This window comes from Athene noctua, chromosome 18 (genome assembly GCF_965140245.1).
Source record: "Athene noctua chromosome 18, bAthNoc1.hap1.1, whole genome shotgun sequence".
Classification (NCBI taxonomy): Eukaryota; Metazoa; Chordata; class Aves; order Strigiformes; family Strigidae; genus Athene; species Athene noctua.
In genome coordinates, this window is record NC_134054.1 from 10,678,322 (window position 1) to 10,696,526 (window position 18,205).

At 39.3% G+C, this 18,205-nt stretch overlaps 1 protein-coding gene across 1 annotated transcript; it reads left to right on the plus strand.

Moving 5' to 3' along the window:
* The first annotated feature begins 250 nt into the window (after nucleotides 1-250).
* CEP95 (centrosomal protein 95) lies at nucleotides 251-17,837 on the plus strand. The gene is made up of 22 exons (XM_074921874.1): nucleotides 251-336; nucleotides 2,135-2,263; nucleotides 2,836-2,943; nucleotides 3,854-3,967; nucleotides 5,241-5,349; nucleotides 5,824-5,933; nucleotides 6,689-6,823; nucleotides 7,638-7,837; nucleotides 8,236-8,305; nucleotides 8,971-9,011; nucleotides 10,203-10,324; nucleotides 10,624-10,756; nucleotides 10,941-11,055; nucleotides 11,885-12,063; nucleotides 12,334-12,426; nucleotides 13,317-13,467; nucleotides 14,588-14,748; nucleotides 15,244-15,318; nucleotides 15,840-15,992; nucleotides 17,078-17,224; nucleotides 17,325-17,396; nucleotides 17,468-17,837. Exons 1-22 carry the CDS (start codon nucleotides 315-317, stop codon nucleotides 17,642-17,644), a joined length of 2,616 nt encoding a protein of 871 aa, XP_074777975.1. The 5' UTR covers nucleotides 251-314; the 3' UTR covers nucleotides 17,645-17,837.
* The last annotated feature ends 368 nt before the right edge of the window (nucleotides 17,838-18,205 follow it).

The window sequence follows — 18,205 nt, forward strand, 5'->3', positions numbered from 1 at the left end:
AGCGGGGGAGGGGAAAGCCACGTGACCCGCGCTGCGGCGTGGCTTTGAGGCACGGGCTCCCTTCCCCCCTCTCTCACTCTCACACCCCACACCCCCCCCCCGTTTCCATGACAACCAGCTCGTCCACAACCCGCCGCGGGGCCACCGGCCGGCGCCTGAACAAAACAACACCCGGTGGGCGCGGCCGGCAGGCGGGGCGACACGCCCCTTCCGGTGCATCCTGCCCAATCAGCGCGGAGGACGCCGAGAGGGGCTATTTGAATTCCCGGAGGCGGGGCGGCTCCTGCCGGTCGTTGGTGCCGAGGCGCCGCGCCATGGGCAGCGCTGAGGAGAGAGGTAGGGGCGGCCGGGGCTCCTGAGGCGGTCCCCGCCTCTGCACCGTGGGCCCTCCCGGCCTCATGGCTCCCCCCGCGCCTCGCCGGGCCCTGTCTGCCGCTGGGGATCGTAGCCTGCCCGCGCCGTCCCGCGGGGCCTTGCCGTGGCGCGGGTGCGAGCTCCGTGCCTTGCAGGGCTGGGGGGGGCAGGTGGAGAGCTGCTTTGTCTCTCCCCTCGGCCTTGGCATCCACCTGCTGCCGACACCCTCCGCTTTATCCAGGCATGCCTTTCCTTAGAGCTCTCTTGCGTTGTTGCTTTTTAAGCTCTTCATGTCAACCTCCCTTGCCTTTAAAGCCCCCTGCCTGGTGACACTTTTAAATTGATAAAGTTGAGATGAACAGTAACTGAAGTTTTCTAAGACATAGCGGCCTGGAATGCAGGAGGTGCTATTTTAACTTTTCACGTGCTTGAAGTTATTAAAATATTAAGGTAAAGTGATTTCTGGAACTGAACGAAGAGTGGAGTGATAGAAAGTTAATACTCCCTGTGCATGGAAGAATAAAAATTGTACAAATTAGTTTATATTGTAGTAGTTGTATGCTTTTTTTTTTCCCTTCCAAAGATGACTTACCCCTTGTCTAGTAATTTAAAGTCCTTAATAATACTTGTTAAAATACTGTTTTGTTTGCAAAAACAACATGTAGGGGGAAAATCCAACATTGAGAGATCACAGACTGAGATGAAGATGCGTGTTCTTCCGAGTTGATACTGGAACTGGGTGACAGACTGTAGAAGATACATGTGCTTCAAAGCACTTTTGAGTTCAGGACACAAAGTTTGGGGAAAACTGGGCTGTTTATGCGCACATCTCACTGAGCTCAACATAACATGAAGTTGGTGGGATCAGCTCCATATTCTTGTAATCCCTAACGAGCAAACTAATACAAGTAATCCTTGAATTTAGGTTGAACAAAGAATACTTATGTTAGCAGAGTTGTTGCCTAAGAGTATTAAAGAAACTGGGGTTGTAAAAGAAACTCATGTTTTTCAAAAAAGTATATGTAATTTCTGATTTTTGATAAAAGAGGCATCAAAACTGAAGTCCTTCAGGGTTTGGAATTCCTGACTATGTGGTCAGCCCAAAATTTGCTTTTCATTATGTAGAAGAAAAAAAAGTAATCTGCCTAGCCTGCGGTACTTCAGTACCCTTCAGCTCTCAAGTCCAGCTGTGGTATGACTGTACTTGAACAAGGTCCTGGTGTGCATCATTTTTCACTCTCTGTCCTTGCTTCTATCTGAAAGGAAAGGTTTCCTGAAAGGAGGTTGTAGTGCGGTGGGTATTGGTCTCTTCCAAGTAGCAAGTGACAAGATGAGAGGAAGTAGCCTCAGGTTGTGCCAGGGGAGGTTTAGATTAGATGTTAAAAAAACCCTTTTCACTGAAAGGATTATCAAGCCTTGGAACAGGCTGCCCGCGGGGAAGTGGTTGAGTCATTATCCCTGGAGGTATTTAAAAGATAAGTAGATGTGGCACTTTGGGACATGGTTTAATGGCCCTTGGCAGTCTTAGGTTTACAGTGGGGCTCAGTGATCTTAAAGGTCTTTTCCAACCTAAATGACTCCATGATTCTCTCTGAAGTAAACAGGGCGTGGAGCAGAAAGCATGCACCGTGTTCAATATTTTGGGTGATTGGGATAGGATGACTGGGGTCAACCATCTATGGTGGAGTTAAAGACAAATGGGTTCCATCTTTCACTGTAACTAACCGTGTCTTTATTTCTGTGTCTTTCAGTTCTGATATTAATATGTTTTACTTAATAGATTGGGTTGATGTTGCCAATGATCTTTTAAGGAGCTGTCACATAAACCAGCACATAAAGCATCTCTCAGAATGTGGTGCTGATGTGTTTGTTCGTCTTTATGAGTCAATCTTAGGAGAAAAAGTGCCAGGTAGGAATGATAATTTATAAACCTGCTTTTCTTTTTTTTTTTTTTTTTTTTTTTCCCCTTATATTGTAATAAACAATACGAGTTTGCAAAATGTACTACAGATGTAGGGGTTTTAAAATATTTATGTTCTTCCAGAGACAAACACACAAGATTGTAATTCTTTAAGAGGATTTAAGTAATATTGGCCAATTTTGTTTGGGTTTTTTTTGACTGCAAAGAATGACAGCTATGAAGGGAGTTCACTAGTATAGCTACAGCAAAACTTTTCCTATTGTAAATTAGGCCCTGAAAGCCATACATAAGCACTTAAATACACATAAATACTTTAGTAGTCTCTATTCTTGAATCTGATACTTCAGCTGATAAAATCCTCACATCTTCTAGGGGGCATTCTAAGTTTGTACTCAGTATTTATAGAAGATTTAATAACCATATGATACTCGGCCTTTTCACCAAATACACAAGGTATTAAAAATGCTAACTTCTAAGTGAAAGTTCAAGTAGTTTAGTCAAAACATCTGCAATAAGCTATCCATTTAGATAGCCTAAAATCTATTATTTATTTTAAATAGATTTCATAGCTACTCCTAGAAGCCAAGAGGATGATGCACATAATGTACAAGCAGTAATAGATTCCCTGGCATTGGACTACTTGCAGGTCAGCCTGTCACACATCACTGGTAGGTACTCATTTTGATGTAGACAAACACCAGCTGAATATCTGTGTGGTTTATTTTGAACATTTTATAAGAACCGTATGTTATAAAGCATATTTTTCATACTTACATGAAAGGTCTTTTTCCTGTAGTGAGTGTCATCAAAACACTGAACCCTTGCCTTGGACATCAGGTTATAAATTTAAACAGCAAGCAGAGAATAAATCAGAGCTGTCTTGTGTGACACAGACCTGTAAGAAATGTTAGTTAACTATCAATCATACTTCACCGGTCTGCTAAAGTGTTACTGGGAGTCTGTTACTGGCTCAGTATTTTTCTGTATGCATTTAAAGCTTGGAAACTGGGTTGTAAAACATGAGCCTTGAATTTCAAACTAGTTATTTATTTTTAAAAGTCAGTGAGTAAACACTTGAACTATGTTGTGTCTGTCCTTTGTACACAGATAATAGTTTCACTGAGTTTTCTTATGTATAGTCTCGCATAATGTAGCCTGCAAAGAATGAAAACTGCTTGCCTGATAGGAAGTATCTCTTTCTAATTTGGTCCCTGTACAGTATGGCTGGTATTTGTAATCCTGCCAGTCCATAGACTTGGTTCATGCTGTAGCTAATATGTATAAAAAAATACTAAATACTAACTAACATTGAAAATATCCCTGGGGTTTTTTTTTATGCGTGTAAGCAGGTATAGCATCAATAAACTGTCACTTATTAGGACTGAAAATATGCAACTTTAGGAAGCTTTTAAGATACCCTAAGCTTATGTATGTGGCCATAAATGGGTGACTAGTTGTCTTCTGAGCTGACGCTTTCACAAGAATTTCTAAGTGCTCTTTTCCAGAAAACTCGTGCTTTTGAGAATTTTTCTTCTGTGAAGGACTAATTATTAATATGTGGCAGTACCTTCTCTTAAGGTGAGAACATTGTGAAAGGAGAAAGAGAATCTATCAGAAACCTCATTGAAATATTTGATGGTTTATTAGAGTATCTTACAGAAGAAGTCAGTGAATCTTCTTCTCAGAATGGAGGTAAGTAGACAGATGTCCTAGTTTGAGGTATTATGTTCCGTTACTACCACATTATGGACAGCTTTATTTTTCTACTTGTCTGCTCTCAAGTTAGCTTGCTGAGGGCTTAGGTTTTCATGACCATAGTTCTTGGTGTTCATGGATGGAATACAGTTCCCATAATAGGTAAAAACTGTTTCTTTGCTGTTCTCCTCACTAGCACCTGTAGGAATGATGTCCATTTGAAGATGTAAGCTTTGTGAAACCTTGTTTTTGGATACCCAAGGTGTTTCCAATATAGTGAAGATTTATTTGGTGTGTTTGCCTTAACCTTGACAATGCAGAAGAAAAGAAAGACTGAAACTTTCCTTCCCCCTTCCACGGGGGGAAATTTCAGTGGCTAAACTATTTACATTCTCTATTTTCATAATAATGATAAAATAGTTTATTTTCCCTGAAACTTGTTAGAAGGCAAGAACTGGAGAACATAACCTTTCTGCTTCATTCTTGTGGCAGAAACCTACTCCAGACAATTCATCCTTGGTTAGTATGTTGCTTTTCAACTTGTAAGTCAAATGATTTATGGTTAGGATTTGGGGAGGGAAATGTTGACTTTAATTGGAACGATGAGCAAATGTCCCTTTTACTTACTAGGAGACAAACAGGGAGATGACTTAAGCTTTCCTGTGAAGTGGGTCTTAGGAGCAGATCCACAGCAGGGACTGTTTTGAGGAAAAGACTAAACAGGGGAAGAGAAGCTACTCAGCCCTTCAGAAAGATCATGGTTACTGCAGACTGAGTACTGGTCTTCATATCTTAAAGCTGATAAGAAATGTCATCGCTGGCTGTTGTGCCCTTGGAGTAGAGAGAAGAGCACTTGGTGGCTGAGAGTTGCCTCCTGTCCTGTTTCACTGTGAGCAGCAGAAAAATAGCATTTTCACTGCCTGTACTTCTGCTTTTCCCTTCTCTCAGACTGCCAGTGTTGCTACTATGGTAGCAACCATAGGTGCTAGCGGCTCGAATTTTCTAGTTATAAGTACGGGATTTAATTCATTTGAGGAAAGAAGAGAGGGGTTATTTATAATTGAAACAATAGGGTGTATGATAGTTGTATCACTTTTAAAAACTTACCATGAAAGTTGCCTGCCCGCAAGGGGGTTGCATGTCATCATTTTACATATCATTATAATGTTTTGTTGAACTTAAATTGGTTTGATGATATTGGCAATAGTACCTGTTAGTTAATAGGTAGAAGTAGTTTTCCTGAAACTAATTGCCTCTTGATTTTTAACAGATGAGGCAAATGTGCTATCCAATAATGAAATTCAGATTGCATCTCAAGAGCAGCTGGAAAGCAATGCTGGTCAATTTAAGCAACCTTCAATATTCTCATCAGGTGAAGGGTAAGAACAATTCTGAGTATTTGCATTGACATAGTGATTGTGTATCTGTAGAAAAACTAGTAGGTTTTTAATAGTATGCAAGTAGGAAACATACTGATTACATAAGTCAAATGGAATGTGAGGTAACTTTCTCCTTTAGCTAGATCCAGAACTTCTAGAAATTAGATACAGAAATTTTTTGCTCTTGAAGAATGCTGATGGTGTTTTGTTCCCCTTAATTTTACTTTGCATGTGGAATGAAACAAGTTGAAAACATTGTCTCAGTTTTAAATTATTGTATTTTAGTTAAACTGCATTTGATTTATCTTCATGACTTCTACGTTGGTTTGTTTGTAGAAGCTGGCCTCTGACGTCCTACACTCTAATAGCCAGCTATCTGAAGTAGAGTTGCTACTCTTCTGCAGCTCCATCTTGTGGACTGCAGGAACAAAGACTTCTGGAGTAAATCATTTTATGGCTCTATGTTCCTCTTAGGTCCCAGTCAGAATTTTTTGTTCCATCTTGTGATGCAGATGGATCAGAATCTACTAGTGAATTAATTAGACTTGGAGATACTGCTCATTCGTTTTCCAGGAGAGAGGAAGGTGAGTTTGTGTGAAAAAAAGATTTGACTACTCTGTAGTAACATTTCTAGGCTTTTAAAAAGTTATTTCTTTCAGACAAATACCTTGTTTTAAACTCTTATTTAAAAAAAAAAATCCAAAACAACCCATACCTAAAAAACCCCAGCCCGATGCACAATAAGCAACTATAGTTGATCTTGCTGAAGTTAAATTGTAGATTTCTAGACACTGGTTTTCATGACTCCTGAGCTACATTATCTGGATAAAAGTTTGTTGTTTGAGTTCGAATTCAGTTCCCCCTACAAAGGCATTTCATTTTGTTCAATAGAACAAGAGATTTCTGAAGCCTTTAATTTGTTTAATTTATTGCAGCAAAATGTATTATTTAAGATTCTAAAAAGACTAGCAAGTTCATTCTTAAAGAAAACTTGTTAGGAGTGTGTCACTTAAAAACATAATGGGGGGGCTCTGGAACAAATAACATGCAGACTACTATTAAAATGGAGTCCATTCCTATTTCCTATTTTTCCTGTAATAATATTCCTATTCTTATTGGTGATTAATTTCTCCAAGTAGAGACATAAATGAATATTATGAATTATGAAATTTTTATTTAATAGAATTACAAGTAGGAATTAACAGACCTATTTTGATTATAGCATGGATTGCTAACACCAAGTTATCAACATACCAAACATTAAGATTGTCCATCTTAACAGTTCATTGCAAGATGCTTTATAGGTCTTGGTTTAACCTTTTTCAAACACCACTTCTAGAATTCCAGTTGCCTAAATTGTTACCAGCAGAAAAGGACAGAGGGGTGGAAGAATCTGAAAACTCAAAGGCTTTTGCAACATTACCTAGACAGTTCTCTGAAACTGAAAGGGCCATTGTAAAGGAAAAGGAAGATGGTGAGTATTCATTCTGATAGCTTATTTATCTGATTTTGACTAAGGGGTGTAGGATACTAAGGTAGTGTAGAGGACAACCTTAGTCATGGATGGAAACACTCTAGTTAATATATTTTGAAATAAACAAATAGTTTTCATAAACTTTATATTTTAGTGTCCCAGAGTATACAAACTCCATTATCTGGGGTATGTCTGCTTAGCTAGGATTTAACTTCAGCTAGGTTTTTTCTTTTTGTGGTTCAATAAGTAAAACACTAAAAGTAAAAAGCCCTTGTGGATGATCCTAGCGTTCAAAATCATGTTCTCAAGGGAGCTTTCATGCTGTTCTTAAGGACAGTTATGAACAGATTGTGTACTGGGTGAATTATTCTGACAGGTGGCAGCCATCTTATCCAGTTGTCCCTGGCCTCTGCTGACTGGCTCCCTCATTGCCTGGAATTCCTGCCCCTGAGCAGGCATTCCCTGCGTGTATCTAAAATGACTGTGGGGAAACTTAACAGCAAATTGAAAGCTATTTACTGCGTATGCATATGGCTACACCCATGCAGTATGAGCGCAGCGTATTCATATACGTATATACAGTCTTGAGAAACTTGGTGAGACAGGCAGGGGCTGCAGTACGTATCTCTAAACAGAAGTAACATTGTAAGGCATGAAAATGTTACCATGCTGTTCCATGCCATCCAACAAAGAGGGTAGTTAACATTAGATATTTAGATACTTCCATCTAATACGTATGCAGAATATAAAAACCTAATTTTCTGCTTTTGCAAATAACACTTAAACTTCAAGTTCTTTGTATGTGTCTTTTAAGGCTCAGTGGAGTCGCCTCAAAAACACAGTTTGAGTGCCAGTGCTACAAAACTTGGGGAGCCTATACAGCAAGCTATTCCTTTGCTGCCACCATTTCAGCCTTCAGAAGCCAGACCTCATTATCCTGGATGGAGAGATTATCAGAGTTCAGCCAGCCAGTCAGCAGCCTTGGCTACCAGTGAAGGAGTAAAAATTCCTACTGTAAGTAAAAACCTATCATTTTTTTTTTTTTTTCATTAGTAATCAATGCCTTTCATTTTAAAACCTTCTAGTATACTTGCAGAATGGGAGTAGTTGGTCTCTGAAGAACAGTTCTGAATGTGTCAGATTTTATCTTCAAGGAATTTTGGATTGTGGATTCATTCTTCACCGGGTGTCCAGAGAGGAAGTTAATTTGAGGGGTGCGTTTATATATTATACACATTATTATACACATATACATACGCATCTCCATGATCCATGTAAGTGCACAGCTTACAATATAGTAAACAAAATACAGTGTATTTTTGTTTCTCTATAAAATCAGCACTGATTTCCATATGCAGACAAACCTAAATATATGACCTTCCTGTCAACACTCTCCTGTGTTTTTATTTCAGCTTGAAAAGTCACTTACACAAAAATCTGAAGATGTTTCTGGTAGTCTTCCTCCATCAAGGAAACTCAGTGGTGAGAGAAAATTTTGCTTCTTATAGGGTAACTCTTAAGTGTCAAATGTTGCATTTATTTTTATGGGCACTACAGGAAGCATGGTTTTGAAACTACTGGTGCATTTTTTAAATTCAGCCACAAGTTCATGTTTTTATCTCTGTTTTATAGAGAAACAAAAATAGGTTATTCTTAAGCTGTTCACTGTGCTGGAGAAATATGATCTGCGTCCCCAGTTCGACTCCTTCTTAGTTAATCCAGTTAAAATGGGCCTATACTACAGAAAACTCTTCTAGCAGATAACTCTCATGTCTGAGCTTATTCTGAGCAGAGAAACATGGACCAGACAAGCCAGTTTCAACTCTAGGAAAAAGCCATTAAGTGCTATTGTAGGAAAGGCTTAGAAGCTAGTTTTCAGTACTTTTCTCTGTTGCCTGGGAAACGCTGCTTACCTTTCTAGTTTCCATAGCATTCCCATGACACTGAACATTCAAAACCTGAGAAATTACCAAAATGATTGTCACAACAGTGTAACCACATTTGCTTTGTCATTGTGTTCTCTTTGAATAACTGAGTTCCAGAAGCCATGGATCGCATCTCTTTTTACTTGTTCCCCCCATTAGTAGGCACAGTGCAATCTCTACCATCAACTAACAGTTATCTGTCATCTGCTGCTGCTGGGGGAGACAAGGTGCTCTCAAATGATGCTGAGGACAGCGTGACAAAGGTAGATGTTGCATCTTTACCTTATTTGTGGAAGTTCAGTCAATATTTTTGGATTTCTTCTTTAATTCTCCCGATACCTTGTGGCACTTCTGGGCTTTTTTCAAACCTGCTTTTGGCTTGCTTTTTTAAATACACAGTCAGTGATGACATGTTGTGATTATGGCTATGTACAGTTTGTAAGTCATGACAGTTCTTTCTGGAGGTGTTTGCTCCAAGAAGTACAAGTGCCAGTACCTCTAGAGTTCTAATTTATCACAACCAATCACAACCTAGTTATCTTGGGTTTAATCAAAGATGTATAAATCATAAAACCACAGTCATGTCCTTTCTCTGAAGTGTATCAGTATTCTACATTAGTAAGAATTTTGTTTGTCTGGAGTTGTTCAGAATCCGATAAAATTCAGTTTTCACTCCCTCCCTAAAGATCACTGAACTGGCTGGCTATGTTCTTTCATTTTATTTCCTTGCATTTTCCTTTGCTTTTCACAAACTGAATAATGCAAAACCCACAAATTGATCAGCAGGTGCCATTCTGTGCTTGCAGAAACATATCTGTATAGGAAGTTCCTTGCTCTGGAAAACACTTTTTGCCTTCTGCAACCACAAGAGGTACTCACAGACTTCATTTGTTCCAATAGTTTCAACAGCCTTTACTTCTACGTTGTCTGTTTAAAACATTGTCTCTGTTGAAAACTCATTTTCCATTGGTGTATTTGCAAGTTTATTCATGCCAACCCTGAATTACTCCAGTTTGAACAGATAAGTTACCAGGCAGTATTAAACCAGGGTAACCAAATGGCATGAGGACATGAGTGTTTTCTTTAGCCTATAGCCAGTGAGGTTCAGCTGGCTCGGATTACTGGGCATTAGTCCCAGGCTAATGAGGGATGTAGGGATAGTCATATAACTTAACCTAGGCCTTGTTCTTCTGATTCAGTGGTTTAGCTGTAGATGATTCTTGAACTGATCGTCTATATTCTTGCTAGTCTGTTTCTTTAAACATCTAATTCTACAAAGCACACCATCTTTAGTCGCAGACTTGGACATAGAACTACTTTTTTAATATATCTGTACAATCACAGGGTTTGAGATGGTTGTCCTATAAAAGCTGTTGTGGGATCTCTACTCACATGATCTATGGTATTTCTGAGCTTTACTGTGGATCTTAATTTATGCTTACTCATTTCCCTAGGTTCCTCCAGTATATGGGACTTCTGCATCTGCTTCCTCATTACACCAAGAACTCTCCCTATGTGCTGAACGAGTAGCACGAACTCCAAGACCTGAATCTAGATATCTGTCTAGAAACAAAAGGCAAATTCATTTTTTTGGTACTGAACTGAGCTAGCATGTTCATATACATGGCCACCCAGGTGCCTCCCCCGCCCCATCCTTGTCTGCATGACAGTAAATGTTAATTTTAACAGAAAGATTTCCTGTTTCTCCTGACATATATGCATTTTCTTAAATATAGTTATAGGCATTTACAGATTCAGCTTCTCCTTAATCGTATAAAAATGTGCTCACGCAAAAAGTGAACTGGAATTGTACGAGGTAATGCTTATCTTCAGGTTTTTAGAACAGAAATTAAATCTGTCTGTTTCCTGTTTTAGTAGATATGAAAATTCTACCACAGATTCACTTGAAGAGTCTATTTCCCTCAGAACAACAAAGGAAAAGCTATCCAAGCAAGAGCTTCATGAAGTGTCAGAAAAACTCTCTTGCAGGTTAAATGAACTCGATTTAGTAAGTGAAATCTATTCTTTGTTGTACCTGAGCAATCTAGCCTTAGTAATGATAGCAGGGAGAACAAGAATCTAAAGTTAATATTGATGAAAAGGAAATCTGCAACTAACACCTGAGTTTAGACAGTTCTTCATTTTGAACGAACTATTGAACCTGACCTCCAAAAAAAAAATCTGTCCAATAGATGCTAAAGAGAGCTTTGGGTGGGCACTCCAGAGAAGAAGAGCTGACAGATGAAGACAACCTGTCTCAGCACAGTGACAGTGTCATGGATTATCGACAAAGGAAACCTGAGCGAGGTAACAATTCTTTTGCCACTGAAGTATTAGGCTGGAAAGGAATATTTAAAAAAAAAATTCCTTCTCATGTAAAGCTGATACACTGAACTACTCATAGTTACTAAGTTATGTATTGTTAGTTCACTTATGTTTTGTCTTAGATCCAAACCTGAGCAACAGTAACAGAATTAGAATTAAGTTCCCATTTAATACTTAAATAGCTATGGTAAAACCTTATGAAAAATACAAGGCAAACACAGCTGCAGTAAAAAATTTACAGAAAGTGGGAGGAGGGACAGAAATACAAGCTCACTGAGAGCCCTGGGATTCTGAACCGATGGCCAATTCACAAAGTACTTCACTGCAGATTCTTCAGGGTCAAACACAACATGTACGTCTCGGTAACTTCCAGACATACTGTGCAGCGTGTGTGGTGGTGGCAGTATGATTTAATAACCACCCTGTGTGTACTGCAGGCTATAAAATTATCCTACAGTTTGTTCTAATCCATGTGCATGACATTGCAAGATGGAGCTGTTTGACCTTGATATACAGACAGTCTCTCACCTTGAGCTACATTCAGTTGGCTTTGCTGCTTTTTCCTTTTCCATCTTGAATATCTCTGCTATCATATAAGCCCTAAAATTTGTGATTTGGGGCAGGGATAATTCTAAAGGCAAAGGCTTTAGCTTTTTATGACTTTATTTGTGCTAAACTTTTTGAATCTTACGCTGTGGAAAGATTTGACTGTGTGTTTTTTTGGGGATGTTTTTTTTTTTCCTTATGTCTGGCTGAAGAGGGTTTTCTTTTGTTTCAAGTTAGATACTCAGTGAACTGTCTTTCCTTACAGACACACTACATCTAAGGTACCCAAGCAGGCCACGATCCCTTTCTCCATCCTCACCCTCATCTCAGCATCAACTCTTTTCTGAGTTGGAAGATAAACTCTGCAGTAATGGAACACGACAAACAGGGAAAATACACAGCCAGTTGCAAAAAGAGAGGGATGAAAGAACAAAAAAGCCAAAGGTAATTTCTAGGTTAGACCTATTGGTCATTCTTACTAACAGTAATACTGAAAGCATGAAAAATGAATGCTCCTGCTTAATGGTGACATCTGGCCTACTTCAGTAGTTTTCTATCTGTAGACTGCTGAGAAAAAGACTTAAACCCCAAATGTAGCCAAAAAGAGTCTGAAGTGGAAGAAGCTACTTTGACCTATACACCAAACAAGTTAATGAGGTAGTCATATGGACTGGTTATTTTCTCTGAAAAGTCCTTTTTATTTTTATTTTCTAGGCAGTTGCTAAAGCTTATGAAGATGAACTAAGAACTTATGAAGCTAGGGAGAGGCTGAGGCTTTCAAAGCTTGGAGAAATCACCAAGGATAGGGTATGTGATGTACTACAGTGAATGTTGGTTATATTTTGGTTGGTTGGTTGCTTTATATTTGTCTAGATCATCTGTCCAAATAGCAGAGATGTCTTTTGGGTGGAAAACCTCCTTGACTTCCACTGTCATAATTACAGTGCTGTATACTATACTACTAAAGCAGTAAACAGAAGGACAGCTTTTCCTCAGATAGGTAGAACCAAGGGACAAGTAGTCTAAGTTTTGGCACTGTCTATTAAGAATAATACCTATTCTTATGGGTATCAACCACCATGTTTTTCACATCAAGTGGTAACTTCAAGACACACAGATTTAAAGAACTGAACCCAAGTAAGCAAGCAGGTAACTGCCATAGACTGGCCTAAACTTCCCCACAGATGGGCACTTCCCCCCCACACACACCCCCAGCAGCTAGGGTTAATAAGGTTGGAGCCCCCGTACACTGTAAGCAATCTGCTTAATATTGCCATAGTCTCATTTAACTACTCTGAAAGTTGGGTTTGTGCAAGGATGATTCTCTAGGGTTATGAATGTAGCAAAGGGCTGGTTTTCTACTTTCTTACTACTGGAACAGCAAAGGACCTAAGCTGAAAAGCTCTGTCACACCAATGTAGGCTGCACCGGCCCTTTTCACAGCCTTTGCAGAAGCAGTCCATAGGCTGCTGCAGTAGTGTTAAGAGTTGAAGTTATGCAATAGTGAGATATAACCTTTATTTGAACCCTGACCTGCATTTGGTGAATTCTGGCCTTCTGGAGAATCCAATACAATATGTCCAAATTCTTATTCTAAAGTTTCAAAGACATTTAAGTTCTGATATCCAAACTATGTGATCTATCAGTCTTTCCCTTTCTCATACCTGTTCTCCATCTGTTTTACATCTGCTCCTAAGGAACAAGAATACAAAGAAAACATCTTTAAAGAACCTCCAAAAATGCCTCAGCCAGTGAAAGTTTATTCTAGAAAAACCACACCTCGGAATCCCAGATACAGCCAGTGGATTCCAAAACGAGGGACTGTGAAGCCAAAGAAAGCAGCTCCAAGTAAGAACTGCAAAACTATACTTGGTGGAAAACTGGCATCTTTTGAAAGCATGTGTTGAACTCCAAGAATAAAGGCATCAGTCCAACATATACCAGTCAGCTGTAGCACTTTCCCCTTCTTATGACCTCTATATGTCTGGATTTTTGTTAGGGAAGATAATGCTTTAGGTAAACGTAAACCACCAATGCACAGTCACTGACTGACTGACCCGTTTGCTACCTCCTTAAAATCCTTTGGATTCTTTTCAAGGCTTGTTTCCATTACTGCTACTTCTATGCTTGTTCCACTATAGTCTGAGCTCAATTATTGGTTGGGTTTTGGTTTTTTTGAGCGTGTAACAGATTTAAAATTGGGCCTTTACCTTGAGTGGGCTGGTGCTGAGCCACGTACAGGTAACAGAGCAGGATCTATCAATTGCTGTTCTCTTCCTTTCAGCCGTGGTGGTAACACTGCCACTGGTTTTGCTGAGCAAGCGATGCTCCAAGAAGAGCCAACACACAAATCACAGGCTCAGGTTTGATAAACAGCAACATGCTTGCTTATGTGTAAGACTGTAGTATGACCACCTACATATCTCAGTGTTATTCAAGTACACTGCCTTTTTTTTTTTTTTCCCCCAGTGTTTAAAGGACGTACAGTTGGTTAGTACCCATTTGTTTCATCTTCCCGTCATCTTTTCCTGCCAGAAAGATCAAAGATGTAATGAGAATGAGCTGGTTGCAAACCAGTTTTTTACACCTGTTTACTTGACCTGGATCTGTCACTACTACTGTTGTATCAGCATTATTTTAAGTTGAGAGACAGATAAAGAAGTCACTGATGGTTAGAACCATTTAAAGAAAGAAGGGGATACTTATATTAATTGGATGCCTGAGCTATAAAAGCAATTCTTTAGCAGAAAAAAAAAGAGCAAAAACTTGGGATTACTTTTTTCACCACTGTTCTGAGAGTGATGTTATGTCCTGCTGGGTTTAGCTTGACATCGTAACAACAGCATGGTAGTTGTATATAGTGTTCAATCTAAAATATTTCATAACTTAGGCTGACACTGTCTGGAAGAATTTACCACTGAATGTATTCTCCAGGAATTTATTGCTTACAGCTGTCTTTACCTTGTAGTGAAAGTAAGAGATGATGACCTCCTATTTCAGCTACTGGAAGAGTTTCCCCACCTGCATATTTCCCACCATACTATGAATAAAATGTGGCGGCAGCAGCTTGCACATACTGAACAACTTAAGGCAGCTTCTGGCAGAACTAAACCAAAACTCCAAAATGAAGTGAGCGTTCTTATTCTTACCTTCTAAGTGTCAGCAGAGATCACAGCTCTGAGAGAATAGTTAGCAGTCATCAGTTTCTACTGAATAAAATAAAGTCATCCTGACTCTTCGTATGCAGCATAAATAGGGTACATGCACATCCAAAGCACAGTTTTAACTAACCCAGCTCAGATGTACATCCTTCCACAGGGATGTACATATATAGACATGTGGGTTCAACTTTTTATCAGCCACTTGAATATAATGTTCATTTTTTGTACTAGTTATCTAGCACTGCCTAGGATTTTGCTATTGCTTTTTAAAATGCATTTTGTAGTTTCAAGTGCTAGTTCTGAACAGTCTTTTAGTTTGAAAGTTAGGTATGAGATAGAAAAGTTGATGAACTTATGCATGGTAACTCTCAAAAGATAGCAGGGGGGCAATATTTAAAACTTCTACACACAACTGCCTGTCCTGTAGAATGATGGAAGTAATTAGCTTCTTTTAAACCTCCAGGTTCAACAAGCCCTGAAAAAGTACGAGCTGCTTGTTGCAATTATTAAAAAAGATCAAGACCACAGCAAGAGACTAGTAAGTTCTTTGAAGGATATTTGTTACTTAATACAAAAATTTCATCTTGAGCTAGCTAGCTGGAATGCATATTCCCTGGTCCATGAAAGTGGCTTTTTATCTTACAACAATTTTATGCCTCTTGAGTAGCTGTGGTCTCAAATGTCATGTAATCTGTTTGCTGTGTGGCTACTGAGGTCATGGGAATGGAATATTATTATTATACTACTACACTGTTGTTTTAAGTGCAAACAAGTTCTAAGAATAGGCAAGGAGGAGAAACTTCAAGCTCCTGTTGTTGCTGATAAAAATGCCAGCTACCATGGCAATGCTGATTCCTTAATTACACAGTGCTCTTGATGGCACCACTTTGCTAAATCAGCGGTGCCTAAAGCTTCAGACCATAAATGCAGTGTAAAACTGGGGTAGGGAGAAGGTCGTTAGGGAAGGACCCTATTGATTTAGCAATGATTAACAAAGCTTTGCCTGCAGCGATAGCTGTTGGAAGCTTGGTGGTCTTACAGCTACTGTTCTCCGTTTAGCAAGAATTTAAGCAACGTATCTGCCGACAGAAATGGGCTCAGAATAAAGTGAGAGAGAAACGCCAGCAAGTTGCTCGAGCCAGGAAATATTATGAAGATTACCGGGTTCAGTTGCGTGCCAAGATGATGCGGGCTAGGACACGGGAAGAAAGGGTAAGTACAAGATGTCTTGCTCTGCAAGTGTGGAATTCTTTTTTGTGTTTGGACCCCAATGCTGGGACCCACAGTCCCGTAGTTCAAATAATGATAGAAGTGGATAGAGAGCAAGTCAAGTGACCAGAGCGTAGGAGAGGGGATCAAATGGTTGGTCAGTCGAAGCCACAGATGAAAAGGTTCCTTCTCTGGAAGCACTGCTACAGTTTAGGGCAAACCACTGTAAAACAAGAAAGGATGGTTTACGGGGTTAAGAGAAGGAGAGAAAGGGTGAAGTATCAGTATGGAAAAACAGGGCTGGTAACATGAGAAATCAGGGAAATGAGTTTTCAGAAACAGTGGGATTAAGAAGTTGTTCCTATAGTTACTATCCAAAGAAAACAATTTAAATCTTCAGTTAAGGAAACTGATCAAAAAGACAGCTTTGTTATTCAGTGTTTGTTAAACAGAGCAGACTTTGACAGATACAATCTCTCCTTAGGGCTGGACATCAGAGCTAAGGAGAGCAAGTAGAGTAGTTAAGACTTTTCAAGAGTAGATACAGAATTCTCACCTTTTAAAGTGAAAGACTAGAAGTGTAGTGCATAATCCACTATTAGTGATTTCAGAACTGTTTGCCTCAAGCTGCACTGTAGCTGCTAAGTGTTTTTTCTGTATAAATGGAAAGCCTGAGTACAGCTGGATTTCCTGCTATTGGAAATTGGATGAAGGTCCAGAAGTTAGACAACAGAACGCCGGGTGGGCTGTAAATCACACCGTGTGTTCAAAGACTCTGGCTTGCACTGGCAGGTTGTCTGAAGTGATTTTAAAAATGTAATATACATTTGCTGCTCCAGTCCCTTTCTTAGTTGTATGACAACATAGATTTTTCATGTCAGTTTATCAGAATCTCAGTTGAGTGAGAAATACAAATTCAGCTCAACTGTATCTGTACCACCATTACTAGATAACTTGCTTTCTCATGGGCAATGACCCATCTTCATGCGATCACCATTCTGTCAGGAGATAAAGCAGCTGAAAAATGTAAATGTACACTTAAAACTGTCTGGGAAAGTTTCAGGTTTGCTTTTTTTAATTGCTGGCAGATATTTAAAAACTTATTTGAAGAAGGCTTAGAAATTCAGAAGCAAAGACTGAAGGACCTGAGAGCCTACGCTCAAGAGAAGCGTGCTGAGCAAAGGAGAGAGCATCAAAATGAGCTGGAGTCTATGGAGAACTATTACAAAGATCAGGTAAAGCTTAATCTGCATCAAAGACAGTAAAATTATTTTTTTTTTTACACTGAAGCCCTTCTTTTCTTTAATTGCTTCAACTCAAACACGTTATGCTTAGTTTTCCATGCTAGCAGAAGCTTTATCTCAAGAACGCCAAGAAATCCAAACCAGAGAGAAAGCACAAGCACAAGTAAGTATTTTTAATTTTTGTAAATGTCTTGTCTTTTTACCTGCTGTGGCTAATGTCTGTACTTTCTTTAGATGCTACAGAAAACAAAAAGAGAATTAAGATCAAGGATGGAAAAGGAAATACAGCAACTGCAAGCAGCAATAATGCAAAGTGATGATGACACCTTTTTTCAAGAACTAGAAGCAGACAGACTGAAGTCTAGACTTCAGATGGCTTCCTTTCAGTACAGTAAAAGCCATTTCTTGTAGGACTTATGGTAAATATCACTGCAATTCTCTGGCTAAGATGATGGGAACCTTAGAGTTGCTGTAACAGGGAGATGGTGTGTCTGTTTTTCTCTAAAATATCTGGTCTGTCAGTTTGACGTGTCAGAGGTGTAGCTGCTGGGATCTGGGATCTCTACAGCACTTTTATGATCACTAATAAAGTTTGTGAACTACTTTCTACCTTCTTAGCAAGGCTGAGATAATGTTGAGCTCAAGGAAACGGGATGAAGTTATCTTAGTGGAACAGTTGAATGCTAAGCCTCCTCTACACCTGTGCTGGTTCTGTTGCCGAGTTGAAAAGCCCCACTGGACCATTAGCCAGAAGTTACTGGACTGGAAAGTTCACTAAGAACAAGATGATCTTTTAAAGAACATGAGTGGTTCAAGTTTCCTGTGAAGGGACAAGTTAGAGAATGCTTGCAATAAACCTGACAATATATTGAAATTAATGATTTTTTAAAGCCAGGCAGGGCTATTTATTCTACACAATTCATGTTTGTTTGCAATTTTGGTGTAAATGGATTGTTAATGGCAAAGCATATG

Excerpts from the sequence above, each read along its gene's own strand:
- CEP95 (XM_074921874.1), top strand. The coding sequence starts at position 315 with ATGGGCAGCGCTGAGGAGAGAG. Across the intron at positions 2,944-3,853 it reads CAGCCTGTCACACATCACTG|GTGAGAACATTGTGAAAGGA; the intron begins GTAGGTACTCAT and ends CCTTCTCTTAAG. Across the intron at positions 15,319-15,839 it reads AAGACCACAGCAAGAGACTA|CAAGAATTTAAGCAACGTAT; the intron begins GTAAGTTCTTTG and ends TTCTCCGTTTAG.